This window comes from Centropristis striata, chromosome 6 (assembly GCF_030273125.1).
Source record: "Centropristis striata isolate RG_2023a ecotype Rhode Island chromosome 6, C.striata_1.0, whole genome shotgun sequence".
Classification (NCBI taxonomy): Eukaryota; Metazoa; Chordata; class Actinopteri; order Perciformes; family Serranidae; genus Centropristis; species Centropristis striata.
Window position 1 is genome coordinate 19,726,652 of NC_081522.1, and position 20,536 is coordinate 19,747,187.

The 20,536-nt window shown below is 40.5% G+C and overlaps 1 protein-coding gene across 2 annotated transcripts; it reads left to right on the forward strand.

Moving 5' to 3' along the window:
• Positions 1-1,116: 1,116 nt before the first annotated feature.
• On the forward strand, positions 1,117-20,165 carry ptpn5 (protein tyrosine phosphatase non-receptor type 5). 2 transcript variants are annotated; one of them, XM_059335649.1, is made up of 14 exons: positions 1,117-1,366; positions 5,687-5,789; positions 7,531-7,807; positions 8,442-8,564; positions 8,694-8,789; positions 9,825-10,081; positions 10,807-10,999; positions 12,152-12,236; positions 12,575-12,654; positions 12,862-12,999; positions 13,150-13,260; positions 15,104-15,264; positions 15,588-15,701; positions 17,713-20,165. In XM_059335649.1, exons 3-14 carry the CDS (start codon positions 7,538-7,540, stop codon positions 17,804-17,806), a joined length of 1,722 nt encoding a protein of 573 aa, XP_059191632.1. In that variant the 5' UTR covers positions 1,117-1,366; positions 5,687-5,789; positions 7,531-7,537; the 3' UTR covers positions 17,807-20,165. The 2 variants fall into 2 exon arrangements, with proteins under 2 accessions (XP_059191632.1, XP_059191633.1); XM_059335650.1 differs by lacking the exon at positions 1,117-1,366 and adding an exon at positions 1,378-1,547.
• Positions 20,166-20,536: the final 371 nt, after the last annotated feature.

Sequence of the window (20,536 nt, forward strand, 5' to 3'; positions counted from 1 at the left end):
AGCTGAAGCCTGGTTGATGAAACATGCCGTCTGTGAAGGCACCCTACCTGTCACTCAAAGCAGCCATGCTCTTAATTATGCAGAATTTCAAGCTTTAATATAATATAAATAGGTGAATATATAAAAATCCATCCCATAAATCATAAAGTTGTCATGAATGTGGGAATCTGAATTTTGAACCAGGCTTTAAACATGTTTATTTCTGCTGTAAAGTTGGCATTTTAACATGGGTCTCTACGGGTATTCATTCATTTTTGGAGCCAGCCTCAAGTGGCCATTAGAGGAACTGCATTTTTTTTTTTAAATGTTAGCTTTATTTTGCAGCAATGAAGGTTACTGCTTGCTCTCAACCCTAAACCCATTTATACTTAGTAATGACAGAATAAAAAAAATGTTTAAAAATCCCCCAAAAAGGCTTTATAATTTCCTAGAACAACTGGACACTTTAGTTTTTCACCGTCAGGGGTAAATTGTGCATTTATTGGGATCTATCTTAATCTGCAGATTAATACACATTCCATACTCTAATGAGTATTTACGGCAGCAGAACTGTGCGAGTGGAACTGACTTAAAATAAACTACAGTACCCATGTTCATGGTAATGAAGGAACATAGTGCAGTGTTGTGCCTCGTTGATTTGACTTTAATAGTTTTGGCGCACCGTTCCAGGTCTGTGGCACAGAGGAATTAGATATATCAGGCTATGGTGACTCAATACTTGTTAGTAGGATACATATGCTATTGGATTTGGCATTTGTATAGGATTTGTTGATAGTAATTAAAATGCTGAATATCACCAGCCTCATCCTTTAACCTAAAATGCAATGGTTTACTATGTGGGAGTGATCTTTTGGAGGTGAGTCCCCGTTATGTGACTGTGTGAACAGATTTATGTGCCCACAATGTGATTAATACACACACACACACACACACACACATACAGAATCTCTCTCTCCAGCTCCCTCCCTCACTCGCTCACTCGCTCACTCTCCCTCATTCTGGCTCTGTTGCCAAGGCTACCGTACAGCCTCTTGCTGCATATACCTAGACGAAGCTGCCGCCTGTGGATCTCGCTCTCCTCCAGGATACAAACAATAGAAAACCCATCAGACTTTTCATACCTCTATTCCTCTTTCACGCACACACACACACACACACACATTCATAGATTCTGCCTCTCCTACCCTCACACACGTCCTCTGCCTCTCACTGTCAGTCTGTCTCCTTCTTACATGCAAGCACACTCCTTCTTCTCCCAGACAGAGGAGCAGTAAACGGATTGGCGTGGTTCTCGGTGTTTGGCTCCTGGTCTTTGGCTCAGAGGGAGCAGAGCGGCAGATGGTGATGTGAAGACGGGCTCAGCCAGGTAAGAAGACTTATCCTAACCAGACTTAAGGCTCTGGGTGAGTGACTGTTCCAGCCCTCCTCTACTCCCTCTGTCTCTCCCTGTTTCCCCCTCCGTGGCTGTGCGACATGAGGTGAATACCAATTCCTCAGCAAAGCCCTCACGGTTCATATGGCTGCTGCGCTCTCCTGGCTGTGAAAAGGTAGGTATGTGTGATGTAGCATCTTTATTCTCTGATTACTCAAACAGATCATTTACCAACAGGTTGGTTCCTCCGTGCTGTTCTAACTGTGTTTCCTCTCTCATCCATTATTATTCAAAGCCCGATTTCCGCTGTGTTGTATCATTTCTCTGTGACAATGTGGGAGTTACCAGAGAGAGATGCAACAGTCCACCTCCCTGGGTGATTCATTACTAATCCATCCAGCTCTGCACTGTGTGGTCGCTGTAGCTCACCGTAGCCATGTACGTGATATGAATGGTGTTTTGTCTTAGCATGAATGACTGCCAGAGAATACCATTCCTGCACTGGTGTTTTGATGCAGTGCAATCATGTAACACAATCCTTTGTCACCCGGAATCTGAATTTATCTCCAGCATCCTGTAAATCAATTCGCTATGCAGCACATTTAAATTATTCATACAGTATAGCTTAGACTGAATTGTAAGTTTATACGTGTGTTAATGAAATTTCTCTTTGAAATGCCCCTGGAGCTGCTGCAAGATATTGTAGGAGTGTATGTAAACAATAGAGCTGATTGATTATCTGTCTCTGTGATATACAGGAGGAAGCTGCAGACTCGCTGGGCATTTAATTCTGAGGTCACTGAGAGCTTATGTGTGTATTGATATCAAAATGTTATCTGTGTGAGTGTGTATGACAGAGAAAGGTTGATGAGGCAGGTCTCGGCCCCTCGTGACTTTATCTCACGTTACCATCCCATCATCACTTTCAGTAAGAGCTTCCTCTTACCTCGTCTCACTGACACATTCAGCACTTCAACAACATGCTTGATACTTTTTGATTCACCTGGAAACAGGAAATGCTGCTCTACCTGAAATTTTTCTATTACACCGCGGATAAAAAAACAAAAACAAATCCTGTCCGTTTATAAAAATAGAGTGTAAAAGCAGATTTGAACATATTATTTTCTAGACGGCACACTGGGAGCATCAGGAATGTCCATTAAAACCGAGCCAGCTGTCACCAAAAGAAAAAAATCAAGCAGATTAATTCCCCTTGTTCCTGATTGCAGGAAAAGAGCTTTACACAGCTGTCAGCAGACAGTCCTTCCTGGTCCTGTGGTTCTGCTGGGGCTTATTGTATGGCTCCGGTCAGACGCAGCTGGATGCTGGGTGCTTTGAATGGACACAGATCAATGGAAACACTACACACATACTCTATTTGAAGACTGAGGGGGTGGGGTTTGTAAGGACCCAAAGACAGTAGACCTTCCATGAGGAATGAGGCTGAATCAGCTGTCAGGTTTGACTTAATTGCCATGAATCCACTAACCTTGGCTGTATTTTTATTTCTTTTGTTTCAATAGTGGTGCTTTTGTTAATTGGAGTTTATTTATCAATAGAATGTCAAAGATATTTTATTTAAGTCAAACTAATTCATCCTACTATAATATTTAGCTTGTTAATTCAGCTCTGTATTATCAGTCACTTTGTGTACTTTTGGAAAACAGCTTTATTGTGTATTGTGAGCTCCAGAACAATCATCGGGAACATTACAGTTATCACAATAAAGCATGTTTTCTGTTACTTCAATAAATAAATACTCTAAATAATTTGGGGGGTATTAATAACATTCATCATCAGCTTCATCTTGAATTCTAATATGTGTGTCAAATAAGGCTCAAGTTTAGAGAAATTTGCATGCAATGATACACAAGAGTGTATCAGAGTGTTTTCTTAGTGTTAACATCATATAGTTTCAATGAAGAGCTGGAACAAGCTGAGACTGAATATACATGAAACTGACACAGTGTGACATAAGGCGATTTGACTATCTCATAGCTCAAAAGGGAAACAAAAAAGAAAATAACTGTTTGTTAAAGGGTTCAAAGCAAGGCCATATAACGACTGAGGACACAGAGGTTATGTCCCCTGTATTATTTCCCGTAAGGTTTCATTCTATATTGTCACTTAGGAATTTTTTTAACCACAGTGATACTCAAAGGATGCCTGGTGGCACACCACCCATTTTCTATTTCAAAGTGAAAGTGAATTTATTTGAGCTGGGGTTTCTTGTGTACTTCAAATGCAAATACCTTTCAAAAATAGAGGTTATTTTTTTTATGTTTTTGGGGAGGGTCCACAAGTACCAAGACAGAGGTTTCGGGCAAAGTCTCAGATGTCCTCAAACCCAAGAAATGCTTCTGCGTTTAGCTGATTTGTGAAGGGCTGCTTAATATATAAACAATCAAGTTTTTTGTTTTTTTTATTAACTAGGCCCTAGCTTCCTTTCATTTTGCAAAAGTGGCCCCTGCTGCTATAATAGCCTATAAATAAAAATGTATTTAGTATCTAAGGCTACCAGAATGCATGCTGTTGAGAAATGACTTTGTCATCATAAAATATGATGGTTAACTGCTAAAAAACAAACGTTCTAAAGAAGATGAGGCTTTATTTTCAGTGGTTAGTCAAAAGATGTGAAGGATGGGTAGGTTTATGTCCTCAGCATTTATAAAATCCAAACTACAGCCCTGGTTAAATGTACCCAACAATTCACCAAGCAAGCACTCAGCAGCAGCCAAGGCAAGTGACAGAAAAACAAAGATTTTCCTCCAAGAATCAAAGCAAAGAGAGACAGAATTTTTTAGACAAACGTGATATTGTCACTGCTCTCCCAGTGCAGATGTATGTTTGTGTTTTTCATTTTTCATGCAGTGTGCCTGCCAAAGTGTGTGTGTGTGTGTGTGTGTGTGTGTGTGTGTGTGTGTGTGTGTGTGTGTGTGTGTGTGCATGCTACAGTATGTTGGTTGCCACAGTTACCAAAACGCCAACCTCACTGCGTCATTGCCTCAGACAACCTTCACACAGAAAAGAGCTGCTTTTCCTCCCATTCATCCCTCCATCCACTCATCTACCTGTCCATCTATTGTTTCAAAACGGAAGCATGCTGAACTTTCTCCGCTCCTCTTATACAACACAATGTGTGTCCATGCGTGCCTGTGTGTGTGTGTGTGTGTGTGTGTGTGTACGTTATATGTGTGTTTACATTGTATGTATGCACGTTGCCATGACTACGGACCAGGCTAACTGGCGTCATCACTTCAAAACCACCTTCGCAGCAAGCAAAGAGAGATAGAAAAGGACTCAAAGCAGCTCCCCTCTGTTCAACACCTGCACTGTCTCTCTCTTTCTCTCTCTCTCTCTCACACACACACACACACACTCACACACAGACATAGCTCCTGCTACTGGTGTGGTCTCATATTCCGCTGAGCTCACCTCATTCGTTCAACAGGGTCCAGTGGCACAGAAGGAGAGGAGGGGAGATGTGAGAGAGGAGAGGAGAGCAGGGAAGGCTTGACTTCATGCATACTGATTCGACTGGAGCAATCTGAATGTATTTCTGAGGGTGTCTGCTTAGTCTGGCTCGAATCATCCCCGCCTTGTAGAGAGAGAGAAAAAAAAAGAGAGAGGGGAAGAAATATTGACAGTTTACTGTGTCACCTTACATCACCATCCTCCGCTCATGAAACCACAGCTGGGAGCTGACAAGGGTGCTACTCTGATACATCTTTAGATGAAAAAACCTTAGCGTGTTGAGTTTGAGTCACAAGGTCTTTCCACTGTATATGTTGCATTAATGGGTTTGAATGAACTACTCAGATCCCTTACTTAAGTGAAAGTACTGAACCACACTGCAGAATAACTCCAATACAAGTAAAAGTTGTGTATTCAAAAGTAGTATCAGCATCAAAATGCACTTAAAGTCTCAAAAGTAAAAGTACTCGCAATGCAGAATGACTCCACTCAGATTGTTATATATATTCTAAATATATTATTGGATTATTATTTTTATGCACTTGTGTAAGCAGCATTTTACTCTTTAATATAATTTTATGTGGTTTAATTTATAAACATGCGTAATAATTTAAAATTGATTATATTTTTTCATGTTAAATCTTGACCTGAAAAATAACTAAAGCTAGCAGCTAGTGGAATAGAAGTATAAAGTTACATAAATGGAAATACTTAAATAAAGTACATGTACCACAAAGTTGTACTTAAGTGTAGTACTGGAGTAAATGTACTAATGTAAATGTATCTGTTTTTCCTTAACTTTACATTTTGAAGATGTGAGATTTGTCTTCCGTTCTTCAGATTTGCCACACAATGGCTGACAACGGCTGGTTGCCACAGAATACTGGATTCAACTTGATCATGTGATGTGACTCCCACCCCAGTTCCCTGCCATCTATCATAGGTGAGTCACGTGACAGGATGTACTTTCTTTTTTCTTTTTTTATCCCACTAAGCAAAGTGGGAGATTATTTTTTTCTGCATTGTTGGTTTGTAGTCATTGATGAAACTCCAAACTCAGTCAAGACAAATTTAGCCATCATCAGCAACACATTCAGATAAAAGTGATATGTGCGCAAAAACACTACACCACCACTCTCACAGGCCCCCGCATTCACACATCCGCACACACCACGTGGCAGTAATCAGCCAAATGTACAAAACACCTTTATTAATGGTTGAAGGACAAAAGAGCAGGGCGGAAAAGGGCTTTGAATACACTGCTGACTGGTAGAGAGAGGGTGTATGTGTGTGTGTGTGTGTCTGTGTATGTGTGTGTGTTGTTTGTGTGTGTGTGTGTGTGTGTGTGTGTGTGTGTGTGTGTGTGTGTGTGTGTGTGCACGTGTGTGCGTGTATGTGTATGTGTGTGTGTGTGTGTGTTGTCAGTAGATGATAATGCTCAGGACGGATGAGAGGGATGAGAGCCACTCTGTTGCCAAGGCGACGGACAGGGCTGTAAACACGCTACCCCTGACTCATCTCTCCACAATAGAGCCTCTCTCTCTCTCTCTCTCTCTCTCTCACACACACACACACACACACACATTCACACAATAGAGTCCAATCTGAGGGAGACAAGAGGATCCAGAGATGAGAGCCACTCCAAGCCGCTTAGCTATACATCTGAATAGGCCTGTGGAATAAACGCAACTCTTCCTGTTATATACACGCTCATTTAAAAACGCACCATCGGACAAACACACACAGAAACTGACAAGCACAGCTAGCTCGTAATTGAACTGGAAATCAATATGTCGTTTTGTGGAATTTTTTTTCTGTGCACGTGCGTTATTAGTGCACAAGGACAAAAAACACGATTGTGTGACTGCTTATCAAGACAGTTTAATGGTCACGTGGATGGAAAAAGCTTTATTTATCTTAAAGTTTTTAAACCTTGTTTTACTTGGATATATCCCAGTGAGGTTAAAGATGTCTTTTTAGAGGGAGTCAGCATAAAATGATAGCAGCATAAGAAGTTTTTCATAAAAACAGAAGATTAAAAAAACCCCACATCAAGTGTCTTAAAGAAACAGAAAGTTTAATTTCAACATAAACAGTGTTCAGTAACAGGACAAGTAAGCAGACCATATAATTGTCCTTAGTCCTGTTGTTATAATATGCCATGCTTATAAAATAATCTAGTTATCAAAACAATACTACTCACCATGAGCGGATTATGAGACGATGCACTCTTGGGCACAGACATGCAAAAGGCCCTGTCCCCTCTAATACAGACTTTATAGGTGTTTTGCCTGATTTTTGTTGTTGTGTTGCATTTTTTTCTTGTTCATTTTGTGTCTCTTAGTAGTCGTTTTGCATCTCTTCATGGTCATTTTGTGTCTGTTGTGTTGAATGTGACGCATTGATGTCAATGCCTGATGGATTTTGATTGTCTGTCAGTTTTTCTATCATTTATTAAATCGCTCTGAAAGCGATCACAACAATATTGCTCACAACTGTCATTATAGTTGTGCTGTGGACTCCACCATCCACTTGAGTTAGAGGGATTTTCTAAACAATATTTATAGTTATCGTTCTTGGCGTGGATGACCCTTTTTTAGTATTTTGTTATCACTTTTTTAGATGGTGCTCATGGCAAATACCCTAAAAGCCTGGTGCTTGTGTCAAATCTTTTTATTTAACAGGGGGATCATGACCCGCCGGTTGAGCAGTACCGCCCGTTCCCACACTGAGGACTCCATCTTCCTGAGGCCTGACGAGGACCCTGTCTGGCTGGATGAGCCCACAAAGACTGATAAATTAGCCGACGGAGCCCCTAAAAAAGACAGGCTCCCAAAATGCACAGACGGACCCGCAAAGGGGCAAAGCCCACAGGGAGAGGAAGTGTTTATGCACAAGGTGTACGCACTGGTGATTGAGATCCACTGCTGGGCTGCACTGTTTATCTTCTCCCAAGTCACGGTACGTGTTTGGCCGTCAGTTGAAACAAGAAAAGCTTAGAGGATAAAATCCCAATTTAAGTGAATTGAATTAGGTTAAAATGACCTTCCTGCACAATTTTTGGTTTTCAACTCAGCTTGTTATGTAGACATATATTAAAAATCCACAGTATTGTCACTCTAACATTAGCAATGGACAAGACACTTGAGCACAAGCATTTGTTTTCAACTTGAGCCTTATTTTTCCACAAATATTTTCTTATCATGCGTGTCATTACATTGTCGAATTCTCTAAAGTGCTTTAGTCCACAGTGTAGTTTTACCTCTTTAGTAGTCTTTCCCTTTTCCCATTTCTGTCTCTGTTGACTTTATGTTTCATTCATTCCAGAAAAAAGGGCAGGTGCAACGTTACCATATGTAAAAAAAAATGTTTAAAAAATTTAAAAAGGGGGTGGGGTGCTTGTAAATGCAGCCATGATTATGACACCAGACTGTATGCGGTCAATTTACATATTTCCTATGCCTGTGTAATAGACCATCTCCTTTTCTTCTCTGTTCTTCACCTGAGAGCAGCCACAGCGCTGCCTGATTACCAGTGCGTGAATGACTGGAGAGTTCACAGTGACAATCTGCCTCCCTTCCCTCTCTCCTCCCAGGGGTACTGGGTGTTTTTTGTGGTGGAAGGAAATGGACCTCTCTCTTCCATCTACAAAGCCCTGCAGGTCATCGATTTCTACCTTAGCTTCATCTTACCCTGCCACCCGATTTTTGGAACAGACGTAAGTGTCGAACTTGAATCTGACCTGTCGAGCTGTTAGTTCTGGATGGAGATGATGATATGCTCATTCTAGTACTGGATGTGTCTAACTGCCTCTCTCTCCTCTTCTTCCTCTCTGTGCTCTTCCCAGTCCATGGTGTTGATGAGGGAGGTTGTAAACACCAAAGAGCACAACTGGATTGTCCATGGAACTGCAGGCATCGGTGTGGCCATTTGTGTAATCATGGTAAAGCACTGGACAGTTCCCACTCAAACTTGTTTTTATGCTAAATATAAAATATTCGGTCATTTCCATATTCTGACTTGGATCAAAACAGGCGCAAGTACTCTGATTCAACAATTTCATGATTTGATCATCACGTGTCTCGTATAAATTTAGTAGTAGTAACGCTTTATAATAAGGTCCTTAATAACCATTAATTAACAAGTAATAAGGCATTGTTCTCGCTTTAGATCCGGTAGTTGCAAAAAGCATAGTTAACTTATAGTTAACTTATAATAGATGAGCAATAAAGTATATTTATTAATGTTTTATTGTATCAATAAGCAAACAAATAAGATTAATAAAGGCATGGCAAAGACATGATGGGTGGGTCATGGGTGTTTGTAATGCCATTATTAACACTTATATAAGCTTATAAACACACAATTATGTTTATAAGCATCTTGTAAGGACTTACAAGGGCCTTATTACTTGTTAATTAATATTTATTACAAGGACCTTAATATAAAGCGTTACCAATTTATATTTATATGAATATCTTGTAGGTTTAACCCTGAATAGTCGACTATTCAACAAACCAATCTGAAGAGTCTGATTCGACTCTCCAGCTCAAAGTCAAATCATTGCATTGGCGGGAAAATTTGGTTCATTCCATTTTTGCATAGAATTGTTTGGTTTCTTCCAATAAGTCCTGACATATAGCATATTTTGATATAAATATCAGCCATTAATAATACTGTTAATTAAATTAAAACTAGAAGTACCGGTATTCTTGTGGACAAAATTAGAAGTGCTAGTACTCAGCCAATTTCAGGCACTGTTTATTTCTGCATGAATTTGAGCTCACGGTGAATGCTGAATTGTTGTTATTCACCTCAAAGGAACACAGCCCTTACAAAGAAAATAGATCATGCATTTCTTCTTTCTGCAGACTGGCTACTTTCTTGCTTTATGCCTGATAATGGATACATGTTTTACATATTTGAATGGATAAAAATGGCCCTCACTGCTTCCTTCCTCTCACTAACCTCTCCCCAGGTCGTCCACATGGTGTGTAAGTGGCGTTATGGCACTCAGTTGTGGTCGTCAGGTACTGTGGTGCGGGACCTTGGTGATCGACGCCAGTCTGTGAGCCGCCAGCCCTCCTTCACTCTGTCAGAGTGGACGGATGCACAGGAGGACCTGCTGGATATAGACCCTGTGCCCCAAACACCGGTCTTCGACATAGGCCTCGACAACAGGACGGAGGGAGACGCCGCCACCCTCACTGTCACTCCTGTGGGGCTTCAGGAGAGGTTAGAGTGAGCTGCAGAGGGCTGGGAGTATTTTTGGAAAACAGTGACAGACAGAAAGTTGTTATGTGTCTGGATTTGTTTGTTTGAGTGCTGTATTCATGCATTTTAACCCATAAGAACCCAGACCTATTTATCCTTGAAGGCAAATTATGGGGGATATACTACAGACCAAGTGAACCACATAGAACACATTTATGATGTTTAAAAAAAATCTACCCCTAAATGTCAAAGATCTGCGATGTGACATATATGTTACATTATGGAATTTATGTTTATGATATTTGTTATTTTAAAATAGATAAACTAGACCATAAACGTCTGCTTACGGAAACACAAATGTGCCTTTTTCTGACGTAAACATCACAGCGATATTTTTGCTAGTTGTTTTATCTTAATTTTTTCCAGGAAATATGGTCCAAACAGGTTAAATGCAATACAGGACATTAACGGGTTAGAATTGTTAAATGGGTTTAAAGTTTAAGCTTTGTGAAATTAGCTACTTTTTCACATTTCTGTTTCCAGTCACACACATATATCGGAGAAGTCACTTCTTGTCACAGTCAAACAGTCTTGCTAAGGGAGTTAATGAGTAAAGGTGAAGAATAAAGCTATATACTGGAGATTATAGAACATTTAAAGTGTTTGTTACATGTGTGACCATGGGTTCTTATGTGCAGATATCTTAAATCTATATGCATTCCTATGATTCAATATGTATCACACAGGAGGGGCTCCAATGTTTCCCTGACCTTGGACATGTGTACGCCAGGCTGCACTGAACCCTACGGCTACGGAGCCCAGCTCTCCCCCAGAGACCAGACCGCCAAGGAGTACCTTCGACAGGGAACACACACTCTGACCCCTCCCATGCTACACACACGGGCTATGGATGACCAGAGCCTGCAGGCTGAGTTTTATGTGAGCAACAGCAGCTCACCCACCTACACGCTTTAGATTAACAGGGATGAACAGAGACTCACCGGAAAAGACGTACACTGACACACACGCGCATAGACACAGGCACAAATGCGCACACCCACACACACACCCAGTGGAGCTCTGCACACACCCGTAAGCTTTTCCACTGTCTGTTAGTGGGCGAAGGAAGCATAGATACAGGCATATTTGCGTACGAAAAGCCATAGAGGATTCTAGTGTCTGCTAGGCAGAGAGATGTGCGTCCAATACCACACACAAGCCTGTAGAATTTGATTCATTACAATTAGACAGCAGCAGTTTGGTGTGAAGGGCATTGGATGAATCATGGGGACCTATTAGGCTTTCCGTAATTTCTGCCAAAAATACAATCAGGAGTGTGGGAAAAGTTTTAAATAATGCAGTTATATGTAAAAGTAGTCCCTGTTAGTAAAACCTCTTCTAACCATTCTGAATGCTCCATTTCCCATTTTTTTCTACTCTCAGTCTAATGTCAGCTTGTGATGGATTTCTATATATGGTCATCTTCTTCAGACACGTTACTGAAGTGATTACATTGCATTCATTGCTACATATAGCCACATGCTATGCTAATGTCGGGGAAACCTGTAAGCTGCGTTTGGATCCAATTTGGATCACAATCCCACTAGAACATGTTCAGTTGTGTAGAATTTGGTCTAGAAGCTTTTTTTGTTGATTTTTTCCTGTAAACACAGAATGTGTTTACAGTCTATCCATTGATACATGTAGCTAGATGCTAACATCAGAAAAGCATGTAACCTTTGTTGGCAATATTTTTTATTCCTCCCCAGTTTTGCATCAACATCTGTGAGAACACAGATGTGAAGGGGGGGGGGGGGATGAAGCGTCTCAAACAGAGACTGAATAACAACGCATCAGCCATGGGCAGTATGAGAAAAATTACATTAAAAAAACATAAAAGCAGGTAAACATGGTGTAGTAAAAAACCCAACTACTAGTGTGAACCTGATAATGAGCAGAATAGGTCCCCTTTAATGTTAGATATTATTTCCTTACTGTTTTGTTTCCTTGTAGAACGCATGGTTAGGACTTCCCCTCCATTTCTGCAAGGACTTATTGTTGATGCACCCATTGTTCTGTGTCAATCGGCAGGAAACTCCCATGAACTTTGTAGACCCTAAGGAGTACAACTACCCTGGGCTGGTGAGAAAAAACCGCTACAAAACCATCTTACCCAGTGAGTACAGCTGCACAGACAGCATCATGTGATTAAAAATGTTGTAAAAACTGATTTTTTTTTGTGCTGCTCCTCTTTAATAATTTCACTTACTCATCAACTATTTTACTCAGATGTGTTTTTAAAAGGTCTGTCTCTGTGCACCAGAGTATTGATACTCACACTGAGACACAGCACACAAAACGACACGAACCAACCCTGTTATAACACTGAGCTGTAAGATGTAATGCAGTGTGTATGCATAAATATTAATTCCCATCTTCTTGTGCTGTCATCTCTTTGAATTACAACCCATCTGTCTCCCTCTCTCATGATAATCTCACACTGTCCATCTCCAGACACACACAGCAGAGTGATCTTGAAGTCACTGGATGAAGAAGATTTCCTCACTACTTACATCAATGCTAATTATCTCAAAGTAAGTGGAAAAATGTGTATTTATAAGCAAGCAAATTTCCCAAAACAATCCCTGACACAGTTCTGATAGGTAGTCCTTTCACTCTCACTTATCACTTATTTGTTCTCCATGAATGTGACCTCATATTCTCAATGTATTTGCTGCTAACAAATTGTAGATAACAAGACTGAGCATGCGTTGTGTGTGTGTGTGTGTGTGTGTGTGCAGGGTTATGGGGGTGAGGAGTGTGCATACATTGCCACCCAGGGTCCCACCGTGAACACAGTGGGGGACTTCTGGAGGATGGTGTGGCAGGAGAGAACACCAATCATAGTGATGATCACCAACCTGGAAGAGAAAAATGAGGTCAGTGAAATGCAGCATGGTGATGATGAAGATGATGATGATGATGACGATGATGACGATGATGATGAATGCATTGATGGATAAATGGACAGATAAGTTGATGATGGGGTGGGTGAAAATATCCACTCGAGTGTCCTTTGTGCCTTGCAGAAATGTGCAGAGTACTGGCCTGAGGACACTGTGACCCATGAGGGCATCGAGATCACTGTTGTCACGGTAACCCAGGAGGATGACTACAGTCTGAGGGTGTTTACTTTGAAGGTAAGACACAGAAAGACTGTTAATATGTCACACAAGACGGGTGAATACAGTGCACAACATTTCTAAACATAAGTTGAGGGGTCAGTTGAAACGAATTGCAAGAATATTATCCTCGGATGGGAAAAGTCACGTGACAAACGTCACCTCAAGTCAACTTGGAGAATCTTTGAAAATTTTGGTTTACATTTCGTGGCTCATCCGGTCGATTTATTTTGCTCTTTGTTGTCACACAAACAACTATCAACATGTTCTTTAGGCACTCTGAGCACTAAAGTACAACATCTTCTTTCTGGTATCCATTTCATTTCCACATTAAGATTTAAAGGGCCAGTACACAACATTAGCTGCAAGCTGCCGTTTTCCAATGTTCACCATCTTGTCCAGAGAGTTAGCAAGCTATCATATGCTGATTAGCAATAAATACAAACTACACCTTTGGCTAATGGGTATGACATTAGCTTTACAGGTATTGTGTCATAAACAAAATTATTGGACACCTTTAAATTTTGACCTGACAACAATTCTGGCAAAAAAGTTCAGGGGCCACCAGAGTTTTTATGATTCATCCTCAGGTGATCATGAAGGTGTGAACCACGCTTCATGGCTAGTTATCAAAACCCCGAATCAACAAAGGCATTAGCATTCATCATTTGGGGACCATAAATGTCTCTACCAAATATCATGGCAAGTCATCTAGCAGTTACAGAGAGATTTCAGTGTGGACCAAAGTAAAGGACTGACAGATCAACATTTCTATCCCTAGAGCCTCCCATGCTACCAGTGTGGCTAAAAACAACAACAGTGAATCTTTCCAGAACAAACGCCCCCATTATACTGTATAATTCACAGAGCTCACAGTGAACAATTTTCATTGGAACCTCTTTCTACCAAACATATAGTCCCAATAAAAAAAACCCCTCAAAAGTGGCCACATCCATTGTGTGGCAATAACATTCTCAAAGATAGATATCTTAAAGCCTAATGCAGGCTCTCACCTGCAGTATATCTGATGACAACTGGCTGTGTGTTGAAATTCTTCTCGTAGATGATTGTATGAGTTCAAATATATAGAATAATATTAGACCGTGTTATAAAATCATGAAGCATGGCAGTGTGAACTTATCTGTCATCACAACAGATTGTGATCTAGTTCTCGACATACCAAGTAAACACGACCAAAGTTTTCTTTTTGCCAAAGTAAATGTTTTCATCAAACTGTCAACTCGCATTCAGACTCACCACAGATGTGTGTGTTGGGGCGTTGTTTTACACAATGTTCCTGATGTCGTACTGTTCGCTTACCTTCATATGCTCACGATAGGTGCTCTATATTGAATTTGGGGTCACAGAGGCACAGGCACTTAGCAAGCTAAACATGATAATTTAGTAAATGTAGCCTGCATGTGATTACTAAGCACCAGGGGATCATTATGCAACAGTACTCTTAAATTAAAAGCATGTTGTTTATTCAAGTTAAAAGCTTGTTGTTTATGTTGTTTATCTGTTGGATTAATGATTATTGTCAGACTGGCACTCTGGGAATAGAGGCAGCTGATGGATTTGATTATGCTACAGTACAGGCAAGGGAGGAATTGGCTATGCAAGCTTTTTTATTTAACCCCTCACTCTTTTTTTGCTGCCTTTCTCTGCATTCATTGTTGTCGTAGCAATTAGCACCAAGGTAACAATTTGGGCATACATGCAGAGCAAACGGCTGATCAGAAATCATTGTGTCTGTCTCATGTACATGTGTGTGCAACATTATCACATCCCTATTATATGCCTGACTTATGCCCATCTGTGCATGTGTGTGTTAATGTGTGTATGTGTGTGTGTATGCCAGTGTGGAGGAGAGGAGCGCAGTCTGCGGCAGTACTGGTACACCTCGTGGCCTGATCAGAAGACTCCAGACAAAGCTCCTCCTCTTCTGGAACTGGTGCAGGAAGTGGAAAGGGCCAGAGAAGAAGCCCCACCCTCCAGTGGCCCTACAATTGTCCACTGCAGGTACAAAAGTAGCTTGTTTGTAATGTAAGGACTAAAAAAGTGTTCAGAAGGTTGTGTGAAAGAGCCTATAATAAACTCATGTTGATGATATGCATGCACTGGGGAAAATTGTGTCTCATTTAGAAGAACCCTTTTTACTGTTTTTTTTTTACTATAGAAACCACTTGGCAGAGCACAGCATTTGTCCTCCTCCAATCCTCCACTGTCTGATTTCCCCAGAGAGGATTTAGCATTAATCAAATTAATGGCATCAGTGCCAATCAATACACTGATCCATCCATTTTCTCCTGCGTCCCTTTACCCCTCCAACTTTTTGTCCGCAGTGCTGGAATTGGTCGAACTGGCTGCTTCATCGCCACTTCCATCCTGTGCAAGCAGCTGAGGACCGAGGGTGTGGTGGACATCCTGAGAACCACCTGCCAGCTCCGTCTGGACAGGTGAGATATTCTAAGCCCTTATCCATGCTCATGTTTATCTTTAGTTCTTGGCATCAAATCTTTGCTTGTTATGGGAAAAGGGCTGAGTTGACGTAATTGGACTTGATCTGGTTTCAAATCACAAGCAACAGTAAGTCACTGTGAGCTCAAGTTTAATCCAAAATGAGACTTGACCTCTGCATTATGTGACATCAGTCAGTCACAGCCTTTTTGCAATATGTAGAGTAATTCAAAGGTTTTTCTAGTTAAATAAATTGGTCATGATGGTGCCCAGTTGGCCAAAGTATTAATGAATTGTGGTCACAATATGTTTGTAACTCCAAGTTCATACTTGTGTTTTGGGATTCTATAAGAACATGTTGACATGCTTTAGTGTAAAAAGAAAAACATTATTTTTCACATACTATCTGTCTGAATATACCTGTATTGACCGTCTGTATGAAATGCTCCGTTTTGGCTCCTATCTCTTTAAGCAACTCTCCTGAAAATGCCCAGTCTGCTCTGATTGATCAGTGTTTCTGGGTCTTACGCATCTCCGCTCTCAGTGTCTCTGCACCATTATTGCAGCCTGGGAATGACTTTAACAGCATTGTGCAACACAATGTACCGATATATAGTATAGTTGTGACATCACAACCTTACAGTCCTGACGGCTCATTTAAAGACAGTTTTTGAATATGGGCTGTGTACATTTCTGTGTGGATTGAGGGTTTTTTCCCCCCACAGTATTTATATAGAAGCTTCTTTATAATATAAAAAGACATGGAAATCTGACTTTTTTTGAATAGGGGACTTTTAATAGATCTTTATTTTACAATAGGTATTATAACTTGTCATAGCAAGAAAAAGCACAGATGGAACTGATAAGTAGTTAATTATGGCTCTATTCCATTCAAGTGTCCCAGTAAGCGATGATATTTTAAATGCACAGTAGCGTTTCCCTGACCGGGCACACCTAAGTAGAATGCAGCCATTTTCACCTGTTTGACAAGTATGTTGACAAGGCTGTTTGGGAAAATGAAATGGACAATTTATTCTTTGCTGGAGCTGTTAAATAGTGAACCAGTTTAACTTTATTGAAATAATAAATAAATTAATAAATAAATAAATAAATTAATTAATTAATAAATTAATTAATAAAGTTTGAAATAAAACTTCAATGCGTGAGACATCATCCTAGTCCTAGAAACAGCAAGACTGTATAATTAGTTGACATGCTAACATGCTCACAATAAAATCTACATGTTGGAGGATTCAATGAGGGGAAGGCAGCAGAGGGGAAGTGGTTTTCACGAACACACGAACACATGCAGATTTTGTTCTGTTGCTTAGAGTTCACCATGATGAACTTTTGGCAATAACTGCCTTTGTTTTTTTTTGGGAAATGCTCTTGTAGGTAGGTGGTTGCCAGCGTGGTTGCAGTGCACCAGTATGAAAGCAGTATAAGCTTATAAAAGTCATTATAATTCATCCTAAGGGGCACATGAATGTCTTCTAAATTTCATGTCAACCCATCTAACAGTTTGGACATTTTGCTCATAAACACAATGGTGGCGCTAAAGGAAAAGTCAGACGACCACTTCAGTCGTTAGGAAACATTGTCTGGGAATCATAAATGTCTGTACACCATTTTCACCTTGACTGGACCATGAATTTCTGTGCAGAATTTCATGGCAATCCATCCATCCATCCATCCATCCATCCATCCATCCATCCATCCAAGCTAAATAAGGTATTCCAGACGTCCCTCTCCCCAGCAACAACGTCCAGCTCCTCCTGGGGGACCACTAGGCATTCCCAGGCCAGGCGAGAGATATAATCCCTCCACTGTGTTCTCGGTCTTTCCCTGGGCCTCCTACCAGGCGGATGTGCCTACGGGAAACGGGAAACGTCCAGGAGGCATCCTTTACAGGATGCAATCTATCCAATAGTTACTGAGATATAACAGTCTGGACCAAGGTAGTGGACTGACCAATCATATTGTGTGTACCCTTCTGTGTCTGTTCCTCAGGGGCGGGATGATCCAGACATGCGAGCAGTACCAGTTCGTGCATCACGTTCTCAGCCTGTATGAGAAGCAGCTGCCTCACACTGCTGAGGAGTAGAGTGAGCGCTACAGCCACACCCAGACCGAGACACACCACTGTACACTGTACCGCCTCTGGTGGTATGCACCACTGTACCTAGCATCATCTCAATCTCACCCTTTAAAAGTTCAAACCATGTTAATCCCTTCACCCAAAACAGGCTTGCTCAGACAGGACTGAATTAAATCTGTGCTTACTGTATGTCTTTGAGCAGAACAAACATAGGGAGGTGGGATTGGAGATAGCCCCCCCAAAAATCCTGATCAGAGACTTGTTTCACACAGTTCTGGAGAATCAAAACAATCAGGCCCTGAAATAATGCAAGCCCGCACTCCTGACATCATTTCATTTGCACTGCTGAGGTTTTTTAATCACATTATGTGGAAGAGTCTCAGTCATCAAGGCTTCACTCAGTATTTACCCCCTTGCATACTGTATGTACAGTTAGAAAAAGGTAAAACTAGAGCTCAAGTATGATCAGATCACCTGCATTGGTGTCAGTTTGCTGTAAGAAGGAAACTCAAGTTCCCCCAAAGTTAGTGTCAACAATAAGGGCCCTTCACAGTATAAGTGCCAGCATAATTTAAATCTACAGAAATGATCAAATGCCAGCCTAATATTAAACACGACATAGATGTAAAGTCCACATGAAATATAAGTTAACTAACATTTTTTTCTCATTGATTCTCACTTTTAATGTAAAAAGAAATCATTTCAGAAGGCCTGTTTCAACTTTTGATGCATTCAGGAGCCACCTCATCTTCAGGTTGCATGGTGCTAAGTGTTCATTAAAGGCATGTGCAATGTTATGGAACATAGGAATGTATAACAATTAGGTTATTAATTAACTGATTAGGATTTCTGTGCAATCTACAGTATTACAGTTTTACCATGCTGCCTGTGCAGTTCTCATGGCCCATGATGTTTACAGTAAACAACTCCTTGCATTAAGGCCACATAGTCGTACACTTGGAGGCGTCACAGAGCCAGCGACACTGAGGGGACTGAGGCCAGAAATAGAATCAGAATGTCAGAAAAATCAACGCAAAGCCCAATCAAAGCTTGGGAGAATGTGACATATATACACACAAAGGGAAATGTAATGCACAGAAAAGTAAAAAGTTGCATTAAAAATGCCCCATAAGCTAATCTTCTTGTAAATGTCCCATTACTATCATGATCACCCTCAGAGTTACATGCTCCGTGATGCCTCTGCTTTCCACAGTAGCTTGAACACATCCGTGAAGTAAGAAGCCCATGATTGTTGTATAGACAGGCCAGGCCTAATCTGTATGAAGCACAATAGACCAACTAAGGTTGTCTCTGATGTTCAGCTGTAAAAGTTATTTTTTTTCCGTATTGTGTTTTGATTGTGTTGAGTTTAATGGATTGCATGTGCTGTATGGGACTTCCATAGGTCCACAATCAAAGCGACGTGATTGGTTGTCCTGCTTTTTGTTGTGTAAAAGGGTTTAAAGCCTATTATATTGCTTGCTCTCGGCCAATGCTTTTGATACAGTTTGCTTTTGTGAAACCAACCAGAGATATTTTTAGAACATTTTGATACAATCCTTTCGAGTAGATGCCTTGTGTATATTTCCGTTTACACCATGATGGAATGTAGCTCATACTGTGGATCAAACCATCGGTTTATATTGCAAGATTTGACAGAACAAAATGTGACAACTACCTAAGTTACCTTAACAGTACAGAAAATAAATAGATTATGTTCAGTCTTCAGTATTATTACTTTATGCCTTTAGGCTTTGCTTTAATATGCTTTGCTTTCTGTGTATGTTTTTTATCGTTTTTTCTTGGAGAATTTTACCTCAGACTGAGTTTTTACGCAGTCCCCACTCGATTCCATCTGTGACTCTAGGCCACTCTCAGTTGACAACACGAGAAATAATTGCTATGTGTAAGGCAGCTAAAATAGTGAAGAGTTTTCTATGGAACAAAAATCACAACAACTTCTATCTTGACTCAATGCATCAGATCAACAGTCACAAACATTATCAGAGGATTGAGTTAACCGTATGGGCATCGGACCAATTTATAAACATCAAATCTACTAGCAAATTAAACTGCCAAAATTACCTTTTGCAGGAAAATAGTACTAGGATTGATAAGAAAAGCTACAATCTGTTGTTGACTTTTGACATGATCCTCTGATAATGTCCAGTGTACTCAACTGAAAATCTTTTATTTTGAGTGCTTGTTTTCAATGCTTACCTGGTCCTCCTCTGAAGATCAAAATGGGGATGATGAAACAGCCAACAGACATACAACCAACCAGCAATCAGTATTCCTCTCCCCTGCTACAGTATCGCTTTAAGTTGTGAGTTTTTGCATCCAAATAAAGGTAGATTTTCATGAATCTGTGTTCCTGTCTCTTTGACTCTCAATCACACACAACTCCTTTAAAACCAGTGGCCTCTAATCAAAATTAAAGCTAATTACTGTGGCTATAAATTAAAAATAAAGGTTGTAATAAAAATATAGCTTTCAGGTCTAAAAGTGGGATTGTGTCAAAGCTATGTTGGCAACATCCACTCACTAACATATTTGCAAAAATTCTCTCCATGCAGTTAAATGTTCCTACCACTAGGTGCCAGTATATACAACGTAATTACACAGTTTCATTGGCTTTTTCACCCTGCATTCATCTGCTCACTCACTAACACATTTATTTGGCAGAGCAACGGAACAAAGGCTTTCAATCAAACAAAACAGATTTCATGATACTGA

Bases quoted from the DNA above. Each gene is read 5' to 3' on its own strand.
- ptpn5 (XM_059335649.1), top strand. From the start codon at position 7,538: ATGACCCGCCGGTTGAGCAGTACCGCCCGTTCCCACACTGAGGACTCC. The intron at 8,565-8,693 runs GTAAGTGTCGAA...TGCTCTTCCCAG, and splicing joins ACCCGATTTTTGGAACAGAC to TCCATGGTGTTGATGAGGGA. The intron at 15,265-15,587 runs GTACAAAAGTAG...TTTTGTCCGCAG, and splicing joins CCTACAATTGTCCACTGCAG to TGCTGGAATTGGTCGAACTG.